At 37.8% G+C, this 11473-nt stretch overlaps 1 protein-coding gene across 2 annotated transcripts; it reads right to left on the bottom strand.

Moving 5' to 3' along the window:
* Positions 1-926: 926 nt before the first annotated feature.
* On the bottom strand, positions 927-6681 carry LOC144466936 (uncharacterized). Of its 2 annotated transcripts, XM_078174919.1 has the most exons (7): positions 6572-6681; positions 5293-5429; positions 4298-4420; positions 4084-4111; positions 3855-3896; positions 3042-3144; positions 927-2954 (listed from the first exon to the last, which is right to left on the bottom strand). In XM_078174919.1, exons 1-7 carry the CDS (start codon positions 6618-6620, stop codon positions 2858-2860), a joined length of 579 nt encoding a protein of 192 aa, XP_078031045.1. In that variant the 5' UTR covers positions 6621-6681; the 3' UTR covers positions 927-2857. The 2 variants fall into 2 exon arrangements, with proteins under 2 accessions (XP_078031045.1, XP_078031046.1); XM_078174920.1 differs by lacking the exons at positions 5293-5429; positions 6572-6681 and adding an exon at positions 4710-4952.
* Between the last annotated feature and the right edge of the window lie 4792 nt (positions 6682-11473).

The following is an 11473-nucleotide window of genomic DNA, read 5'->3' as shown; positions in this document are numbered from 1 at the left end:
GTCATCACGTTTTTCATAAGAATCGTTCAGATATGGTAATGTGTACAGAATGCTTCCTGGAAAAAAACTGGGGCCTCGTCAACACCCTGGCTACCAGCTGATTGTCTGACACAATAGTAGATAGTCAGTGAACCTTCAATTCAGTTCCCTCCACAGGTTTAGGTAACTATATGGAATGAATAGACATGGCTTCACTTTTAATATGTGATATGTCAAGATAGATACATGCTATCTGCTAAGATTTAAAAATAGCCAACAGTGGTGAGGGGTTACTTCTTTAAAAATAGACACTGAACACTGTGATAGTAGTAGTTTACACAGGGGTATTCCCACTGGCGTTGCTCAGGAAGGGAGGCTACTCATCTACATTCTCTACAATCTGTATCACATTAACAGAGCACATTACTTTTCTCCTCCAGAAACTCATGTATTGTGGGTAATAAACAATGTTGTTTTTGCAGCCGCTGTTCAACATGCAACAGATTTCATTTCCACTTTTGATTTTTAATAGATGAATCAGCTTTGTAATATTTACGTTGTGTCATTTACAAATCCACATTCCTTACTGGTCACACCATGTGAATGTTTGCATGCCTCATCTGCTACGTTTTAACGACCACAAATAATTACAGTACTTGAAAACTGTCACACGACTTGTGTCATAAACTTGAGGTCATGACTCAGATAATGAGAAGTGGAGTAGTGTGTTTTGTTTTGTTTTCCCACATGTGACACTGCTGGGAGCCTTAACATAAACAACTCCCCGACTTAACTTCCTGTCACAAGTTTGCTCATGCCACACGCGCTCACCCCACCTTACCCGTTTCTTACTGGCTGAGGCATATATCACCAGATATCAGTACACACACTGCTATCAAAGAAAATTACACCTACTTACTATTACCTCACGACAAAAACAAGTCCTGTTTTCAAGTGGTATCTCTTTAATGCAGAAAACATGATGTGATAAAACAGATTGCTTAAAGCAGAGAGTTTACAGAGGGACTCGTGACTAGAATAAATATGAACAGACATAACTGCCTCACAGTCCAATACAACTATACCCAGAATATTCACTATATCTCCACATCTCGAATAAATTGCACTACATACATTATTGCATCCAAAGGCTATAGTTTATTATTATATAATTATAATCAAATGTATGGCACATAAACTATAAATAATCTGAATAATAATGAATAATATAACAATGTTATCTACATATACATATATTTGCATATAAATATCAGGTATTATTTCATATTCTATACTTATTTACTTTCTATATTTCATATTTAGCATATTACCCAACAGTATGAGAATATCTATAAGAATATAAACATATATTTCAGGCTTCAGATAACATCAAGAGGGGTTGCTGTGATGCTACAGGACACTGAAAGGGCACTCCCTGGTGCTGCATTACGAGTCCTAGAGCCTGTTCATACCTGGTGTTAAGATGTGTTTCGGTGATCTGAACACAAGTGGACAGCCGAGACACATCGCTGTTCACACCTGTGTTAATCATACATCTCCAGCTGACCACTTGTGCTCAGATATCGTTACTGCCTACATTATCAAAGGGCCCCCGCACACTGTTATTACGTCCCCACTCTCACTAGCTGCTCACTAGTTACGTTAGTTGTGTGTCAGTACAGCTGGAGATTTCACTGTCAGCAGACTTCAACATGTCTCCTTCTATAGAGCAAACTATGGATGGTCATGCAGCACTTGGCCCAACTCGATGTAAAATGAGCAAGTTAAAGTACATTAGTGCGCTGTCACCAAAACAACCACCACATCCTGCATTTTTTACATAATTTCCTGTTAGTTTACACTACAAAAGATAGGTGGTCAAATTGTACACTTGTATCCGACGCTGTCTGCTTGTGATCGGATCACCCAAGACGCAAGTTAATACCAGGTTTAAACAGGCTCATAGCTTCCACAGCTTTAGTTCACGTTAACACCAAAATGGAGGTCCTGACTGGACCTGGGGGCTTACTACATTGCTACTGGGCCTTGGTTCTCAAGGTCTGGTTGTTGTCTGTCTCTGTCATATACAGTATATGTCTAGAGAAAACTGTGGTGCTGGACCCTGTCTTTAATGTGGCCTGTGATCAGTGACAGAGTGAATGACACTAACAGTGGCAAACTGTCATACTAACAAAGTCTTTGCTCGAGTCCGGTACAGTAAATAGTTTCCAATCACATTCATGTACATGATTGTTCTGAAGTGATTACATTCATGGACAATGTGTACAGTGTACAGCCTTAGATAATATATTTAAGTGAAAAAAAAAAAGGCACATATATAACAAAAGCATTTCACGGGAACTTTTTCTTGCAGCAGTTTCATGTTGACATGATGTATGTAGTGGATGTGTGATAAAGGAACCTAATCAAGAACTGATTAGCGTTGCTAATACATGTCTGGGCTACTATCCAATGTTTTGTAACAGTAATGCAATTCAAACTGTGATATGATGCATATCACAAATCCAGTAGCTGAAATACAGATTAAAGAGGGAATGTGGCGTGTGTAAACACATTTGTGGCCAAATGTAAAGAGCAGTGCTGTATAAATAGATATAATATAGTAATGAAAGCAAGTAAGGAAACACTGTAAAAATGTGTCATAATGCTGTAGTATGCTGCGGGATATTTGCTAAGAAGCTACTCTAGATGCAGTCTGCCTTTACGTATCCCGGTATAAAAAATGTAAATGATAACTTGAAAATGGAAGGCACATTCTCAGGCACTGACAGAGTATCAAATAGTGACATCACTGTCACAGATCAAATGAAAAGATGACTTTGCTAAAAACATTATAGAAAGGCAAACAAATGTCTTTTTACACATTCCCCGCCTCCACATTAGCGTCCTTTGGGTCAACCTTCTGCATAGTCATAGCAGTGTAAATGCATCTGAGTTGGTCACGGCTGCATATCCTACCAATGAAAAAAGAAGCATTATTTAAAACTTGCCATTTGAGGGCGATACACGTCATTTTATATACTGATGTGATAAACAAATACCTGGAAATGTTAGGTCTGAATCTGATGCAAAGCCCCACCAGCACCAGCACCAGCCCCAGGAATATTGCAATAGCAGTAGGAGCGATCCAGTTGTGGGAAATCTCTGTCGGGAGAAAGACGAGTTTGGCGGTTAATATACCAACAGACAGCATTTCATTTTACCAAAGAGTCCAGTTGTTTGTTAAAATAACATGTTTATAGAAAAAAGGACATTTTCTTTTTGCTTACTACAATGTATGCATTATTTGAATGACAATCCACAGTCTGCTCACACTAATCTATAAAGAACATAATGAACAATATGTGGGGGCAAAAGAGGGATAGTTTATTTTGTAAACATACTATACATTTGCTGTATAGTACTAATAAATCCACCAACTGACGCTGCATTTTTCTTGCTCAATTTATAATGAGTTGTTCTGCCTCAGACCTTAAAAAGGCTTTCTTTGTGTGAGGAAAAAGCAAATGTAGCTTCTTAAATGGCAACCTTTTGCAGTCTATTAGTTATGAATGGAAAATGCTTTGAAGTAAAAGTCCCTGGTGCTCAAACAGTGGCACCCCAAGCTCAACACTTCCTGCTCTCACTGAAACAGGAAGTACAGCCGCATGATGCAACACTACGTATGCTTAGACTACAAAAACAAAGAGTGAGAGAATCAACAGATACTTCACCCTCACATGTATCACTTCAAATCATCGCTTATGTCTGATTCTTATCTCTTTTAGATAACTGGTCCTGTATTTTAAAGGATGTAACTCATATCTAATAGAGAGATAATATAATTTGGCTTTTAGTTTTTAGTTCTTCCTTACCTTTTTGTTTCTGAAGACTGGGAGGATTTAGAGTGCAGTTGACTGTTAACAAACGGGGGGGGGTCAGCAGAACATTCAATAAATGGATTCACTTCAAAATAAATAAAGAATAAGACTCTAAATAACTATCAAAGATACAAGTGGATGAGGCAATCTGTTACAAGGTAAAAGATAGCATTCAAAATACCCCACACGGACAGAATTAAGTTGGACAGGAAATGATACTCACTCCTACAGTGAGCCATGTAACCCCTCGTCTATGGAAAAGAAACAAAAGGGGAAATGCCGTGAGATTATCATTGACAGAAAGGTGTCATTTTGAAATGAGTGCCGTTATCTGATTCCCAAGTGACATTAAATCCAAACCACACAATCATATTTGATTTACACTTCACTATATAATGAGTTGGTCAGTGTGCAGTAATTGTAGTTCACATGGTTACCTCTGAATGTGGGTGACAATTATAGACAATCTCGTGGAAGCATTTTAAGGTGATGAGCGCTTTGATGCTGTAGCTCACCACCTGCTCGGGATTTTTGCCGTCATCGCGTGCAAGTACAGTGCCCTACAGTCAACATAGAGAGGAAAAACATCAGTCCATCACACCAACTTTATACAGGGGTGCAAACTCATAAGGGGGGAAAAGGTTACAAAGATGTGAACCCTCTAGGGGGGTGTCAATTTATTAATATATTACGGATGCACTGATTGTGAAACTCTGGGCTGATACTGATGTTTAAATTAACAATTTGGCCGATAGTCAGTACCAAAGGTTTATTTTGCTTTTATCGTTATTTATTACCCCTTTTGTACCAGCGAAACAAATAAATCTTTATTATGAGGCATAACTGAACTGTTTCAGGGTGGCACGGCAGCGTAGTGGTTGGCACTGTCACCTGGTTCGATCCCAGGGGGGAACCCTTCTGTTCTCCCCTTGTCAGTGGGGGTTTTCTCCACATACTGTGACTTCCTCCCACACTCCAAAGACATGCAGGTTGGGGATAGGTTAACTGGTGACTCTAAATTTTCCGTAGATGTGAATGTGAGTGTGAATGGCTGTCTGTCTCTGTGTGTCAGCCCTGCGATAGTCTGGTGACCTGTCCAGACTCAACAGGAGAAGCGGTTACAGAAATGAATGAATGAATGAACTGTTTTAAATTAATTCAGTCCTTCATTAAACTACCATTGAATGAGCACAAATTCAATCAGTCACATGTATGAAACAGCCTGTACAGGGGCCCTGCTAATGCATACGGGCACATTTATATGGAACACAACCATTAATGTAATAGACATAACAATAATGTTATTAGTTTTAACTCTGCTCTTCTTGCTTTGACTAATCAAAATGTTTGTCATGAGAAATATGGGGAACACATATCAAGTCAGAAAAGTGAGAAAACACTGATCTAAACTACTCTGGCTTGTCTAACTTACACTTGCGTTGGCCCACGTGTACACAGCGCTGGATGCATTGGCATTTGACATTTCAGAGATGATGTAGATTGTTTGGTTAGCATACTGAGTGACAGTGCAGTTTATGTCCTTTGCACTGCAACACTGTAGAAAGCAGCCTAGAGGAAAGAAAATACAAATACATCACCAGAAGCAAGATTTGGCAATGAAATGCTTTTACTGCCTATGCTAGATAGATTTCCATAATATAATAATTTCAAAGGCTGTCTGAAAATGACTATGAAACTGGCAATTCTAACATGCACATGGTGTAGCCTAGTTTACTGTTCCTTACACTGCTGCTCAAATGATCTGATTTTAAAAAGAGGATGCAAACATTATTAATCCCATCATTGCTGTGATGCCCCAACTCTCTATTTTTCTTTACATGTATGCTGAAACATGGCCTTTTAATTATTCTGAAATATGCATGGTACTATACCACTAACACACATAGAATGCTTGGGAATATAGGTACAGTAATAAACTCAATTTTCTTTATTATTGTTGTAGCCTCCATGCATTCCAGGTTATCTATTTTGTGAGGCAATAGGCACAAGTCATGTGATCGGAATTCCTCCCTGTCTTACCCTCTTCCTCTTAGTAACAACAGAAAAATCCCCCTCACTCCTCGTGCAGCAGCCAGGGAAGTAGGCAGCAAGTTACTGTACTCGACTCGTCAGCAGCCCATGTGCGTTTGTTTCTAAACAACTCTTGACACATGTGGTTAAATCTCTCCTTTACATGAACCAACAAGGAAAATAAACTTAACAAACCACTTTTTCTCATTTCTGGCAAGTATGAAAGCATGTTATCCGATTTTTAAAGCTTGATTAAAATTAAATATTGTTAAAGTATGTATATACTTAAATAGTCTACACACATAGAAAATACTTTGAATGCTTCATTGGAAATACTCAGTCCTCCACAAACTTTCTGCCCCTTGAACATACTCAGAGTGAAGGTATTGAATATGTGTGGTTAAGCAATGCTTAAATTTCCATATAGTGCTAAAACAATGTCGCTAGATGACACACTTCCTTTTAAATCAATAATTTCATATAATTCATTGTGTACAATTGATAAAATAAGCTAAGCAGTTTGCTGAGCAGATACATTACGTTATGACTCACCAACTAACACAGATATTTCTTGGCTGAGTAGGTAGTAGACAAACTTTGAACACTGAAGTATTTGATCACTGCTCCGCAGGTTACAGGTTTTACTTTCAATTAATGATTTTAAACAATAAAATACTTACATAAAAATAAATACCCGACGGTGATGCGCATCCCGCCGGTGTCTGCCATGCTTTACCTCTCTGGTCAGCCTGTACAGGCATTACCGTAAGTTGATGAATGAAAAAAAAAAAAACGTAAAGTTACCTGAAAACACTGGAGAGCACACTTCCGTACTTCAAAATAAAATGCCTTAATGCAAGCATACGAATTGATTTTTACCACAAGAGGGCAAGAGTGTAAACTTGTGGCTTAAGTAATCTGAAATTTATTTGCAGATGGGCCATTAATGTTTATACAATGATACAAACAACCACCAGTGATAATTAGAAGAATAACTAGGATTAGAATAGTGCTTCTCCTTCTTCTTCTTCTTCCGAGGAAATCATACTTCCCATGGGTGAAAACTCACCAAACTTTGCACAAAGGTCCAGTCTCATGCCAGATATCCTCAGCTGTAAACTCAAGCCAATAGTCCTGATGGTGGTGCTACAGCAAGCGTCTAAAGTTCAAAACTTTGAAAATTCATAACAAATCAACTTTACAACTTTCATCAAACTGTAGCCCCAATACTGAAGAAACTTTTGTACACTTAAACCTATTAAAATTATGAAGTTCATCACTCTGTTTTTTTCAAAAACTGTAAAACTCCTCCCACAATTTTTGCTCAATTGACACCAAACTTGCTACAGAGCATCTTCAGACTGTCCTACAAAAACTGTTTCTCAGATTTTTGATTTATCAAAAATTGAGCCTACAGTGCATCAAAATGTTTGACTGTAAACGGTACTGTAAAAATATACATGCAAATTCTTGCTAAATAAATCTTCAATGTTCATGAAAAAAACAAAATTCTAGAGTCATGGTAGATGATGTGCGGCAAATTTCAGAATTTTATCTCAAAAACTGAATTTTTGACAGCATTTTGAATTTTGCTCTAATGTGAACAATTGGAGTCAATGTAAAAATGGTAATTTTGAACATCAGTTTTTCACTTATGGAGCAAATCAATCATTGTTACAAACAAATTACCAACATCTCCATGCTGTCTAGATGCAATATGTGTATTTTCAGATTTTTGTCTTAATAACTGAATTTTTTACTGGTTTCAAAGCTGCCTTTCCCTGCATGGATGGCTGCTTTCCTACACAACAGTGAATGGCTTACTCAATTTGTGAAGCCACTGCTGAGTTGCTACTTGCCAATTAGCTCAGAGCGGTAGATGACTGCCTTAGGTTCCAGAGGTTGCAGATTCAAGCCTTAACTGGTGCAGAATCCACAGTGTAATGTAATTATCTTCTTGTGCTCCAGCTTATTGCTTAAAATTGCCTGAGCGTGACTGATCTTTGCACTAAACTTTGCACAAAGATCCAGTGTCAATACTTCAGTGTGAAACCATCTGAGGCTTCTCACTTTGCACATAGCTCAACCAGTTAAACATCAGTTTTTCACTTATGAAGCAAATAAATCATTGTTAAAATAAATTACCAACATCTCCATGCTGTCTAGATGCAATATGTGTATTTTCAGATTTTTGTTTCGATAACTGAATTTTTTACAGTGGTTTGAAATCTGCTTTTCCATGCATGGACGGCTGCTAAACCTGCACGTCTGGCTTAGTCAGTTTGAGAAGCTACACATGCTTTGTTACTGATTAATTAGCTCAGTGAGATAGAAACTGATTCTTAGTCTCAGAGCTTGTGAGTTCAAGCCTCAGCTGATGCAAAAGGCAGATTGTGTTGCTAAATTCCTAAATGTCTTCCAATTCTTCTGCTTCTTGCTCAGAATTGCCTAAAAATGCCCGGACCCGACCCATCGCTGCGCATTAGTGAATCAGTTAGTTGTGTGATTTTGTACATTTCATGTACTATAGGTTAGCAACTTCTAGATTAGACAACTTCTGTAAAGGCTGTATTGCGTATTTTATATTTATCTAATAAAGGTTACTATAAAGACTATTAGATCAGATCAGAAGTGTGGAGCTGAGGAGAGCTTCAGGTTGTGTTGTGTGAAGGTTTAGATATCTCTGATGCCAGCCTTATTGTATGCAGAGAAAGATTTCATCAGCAGGCAACACATAACTGAATGAACAGTTCTTTGAATGCAAACATAAGTAAAAGTGTGCATGATGAATCTAAGTTACAGCACAGTCTCTACAGCAGCAAGAGCTGACAAATGCCACATTGTTGTTGTTTCAATCATTGAAACCGACAGAGCACCATCAGGAATAATGTTTGGCTATTGAAAGTCATTTCCTGATGCTCTGATGAGTCTGTAGTCTGTGCAAAGTAGAGATAAAAAGGCAATTTTGGGTTTACAGTGTGTCACTGACATCCTTCAAAGTTTATCACCATTATTTGATAGCATCATTCCAGCCCACTAGATAAGCTATCTTGTTAATATTTCAGTAATTTAATCTACCCCATTTCCAGTGTCCTGAACACTTTGATATCATTTTCTCCCTTAGTGAACTATTAAAAGTTTATTTGATGATGCTGATTTATTTTGAAAATACAACAGGGAACTACTTAAGCTTACATCTTAAGCTTAACAGTTTTCTTGCTGGCAGGCTGATGCAAGGTGTGTGTAATGCTCCCAGCTATTTCACTCTCTGTAGGTCACATGGTGGTTCAGCTGAATGAGGGAGTGTGTGTGTGTGTGTGTGTGTGTGTGTGTGTGAGTGAGTGAGTGAAAGAAAACAACCATTGCACAATCCGCCCCACCAAACATGAAATGTCATGCCAAAAAGCATTCTGGCAAAATTGCAGTGAAGCGAGAGAGAAAGGGATAATAGAGATACATGGCAGTAGGGGCATGTAAAACAATGAATAGTTCACCTTTCCTAAATTCAGAGCTGGTCACTGGAAACTGGCTGAAGCAACAGATGTGGATGGGGAAACTGGGGTCCTGAGGGGTGGATGATTGGTCTCTGCTAAATGGATAGCTAAACAACTAATAAACATTACTTGAAGGTTATACAAGTCAAACAACTGTCAGTACCTTTGCAGAATGAAATCCACAAACTCAACTCTGTGTTCGGTGTTCTTTGTTGTTTTATAATCCTTCACCGCCTCTTGGATCCTCTGCTTTTTTTTTTTTTTTTTTAAATACAAGCTATGATACAAATAAGAAAATCAGCAGTGCAGCCTATTTTAACTGCAACTAGAGATGCAAGCTCTGTAAACATTTTTAAAAGACAATAAAACTAATGTACTCAGCACTGCCATTGACTGTAACTCCTGTTTTTAGTTATTTCTCATTTCTGTAAAGCACTTTAAGCTACACCCCTTGTATGGAAGTTGCTAAATAAACAAATGTTTTGGGGTTTTTTTTTAGATAGTAACATTGGATGGCTTTTTAAATTTTAATATTATCACTACTGTTATGCACAGATTATTTTGTTTCTTTTCCTAGGTTCTATCTAAACTTTTTGCTCTGTTGGTAAACTCACTCCAATGATGCAGTAAATGAAGCAAAGAGCTTTAGGGGGGTCGAACTCTCCCTAACCAGAAGCCTTTGACAATGTTCCATTCGAATATATGTTTTCTGTTGCTAAATGTATTGTTAACAGGTACAGGCCTCAAAGTTTATTTCACTCAGCTGTTTATGTCTCATACTTGACATAAAGAAAATGCCAGGAGCAAAGCAGCTAATTTAAAGTGTGTTCTACAATTTTCAGCCACAAGAGGTGAGGAGTGCACAGTATGAGCTCCATAACAGGTACCCTGTGGAGTTTTTGATCACTAGTGGAACTATGGAGAAATGTTTTGATGACTGGGTTCATGTTTTGTTTGTGTCCTGTGATTGATTAGCATGTGTGCGAGGACACATTTGTACATGCATGAGCATGCGAGTGGCACGATACACATTCCTGTCAACCAAAAAACATAGCAATTATTATTACTGACCTGTTGTGTACACATGGATGTAAAAAATACAAATTAACTGCAATCTATTACTTATTCCCTCGCTACATCTTTATATTCAAATGAGCATTCCCTGTGACTATGATTACTGAGTGTGACAAGGTTTGAAGCTGCTTATTAAGTCTGTAATTCTGTTACATTACGTACAGTATCCCCGTGGCATTAACACTTAACACCTCGGAATGAAAGACTGAACTAAACTCTCACAAAAGAGTGCAGGCTTTGAGATTAAAAAAATTAGACCTGTGAAATACTGACACCTTGTGGCTAAAATTAATAACACTATTATAACTGGCTTGTTGGCCACAAAAACAGGAGGGAGATGCATGCCAAATTCAGCAGTAATAAACAGAAACTTATTAAACTAAGTCACTAATGATCAAATAATAATTACAGTGAGGTGTGGAAGTCAGAATCAGCGGTGGATGAGAGTGCATTGATGCAGTGATTGAAGTGAGGTGCATGTTATCATCATTACCAAGGCAACAGGACTCTGGGGCCGTAAAACACACATAGTATCAAATACAGATCAAATTCATTGCATTAACATAATGCACTGTGGGTATAACCATGGATTATTTTCTGTAGACCCTCCAAAAGTCCGCTATTAGAGTAATGACATAAACAATAACTTTAAATAAGATTTGAAAGGAACTTTTCCAAAGAACCCTTTAGAAACCTGTCCCTTTTTTCGCAATCGTTAAAAGGAAAAACGTAGAGGGGAGAACGTGTTGGTTACTTGTGGTATTTAAAAATAATAATAACAACAACAATATTCCTCATTTTTAAAGATGTTGTGAAATAAACTTTTTTTAACATAAATGTATCTGTATGTATGTAATGAAGGAGTTGGAAGCACTATCATTTTCTATCATTCTATCATTTTCACTGTGTAAATGAAAATGCTTTTTGTTGTTTTTGTAGATGGGCTGTGATTATTTGGTGACACTTACAGAAGTAACAGAGGACAAAGGCTTTAGGAGGGTCTACCCCACCCTA

The sequence above is a fragment of the Epinephelus lanceolatus genome, chromosome 15 (genome assembly GCF_041903045.1).
Source record: "Epinephelus lanceolatus isolate andai-2023 chromosome 15, ASM4190304v1, whole genome shotgun sequence".
Classification (NCBI taxonomy): domain Eukaryota; kingdom Metazoa; phylum Chordata; class Actinopteri; order Perciformes; family Serranidae; genus Epinephelus; species Epinephelus lanceolatus.
This window is presented reverse-complemented; position numbering and strand designations above follow the sequence as displayed.

Coding starts and splice junctions, on each gene's coding strand:
- LOC144466936 (XM_078174919.1), bottom strand. CDS start 6,620: ATGGCAGACACCGGCGGGATGCGCATCACCGTCGGGTATTTATTTTTA. Junction 5,430..6,571: donor CGTCGGGTATTTATTTTTAT/GTAAGTATTTTA, acceptor TCTTTCCTCTAG/GCTGCTTTCTACAGTGTTGC. Junction 2,955..3,041: donor TTCAGACCTAACATTTCCAG/GTATTTGTTTAT, acceptor TTTCATTGGTAG/GATATGCAGCCGTGACCAAC.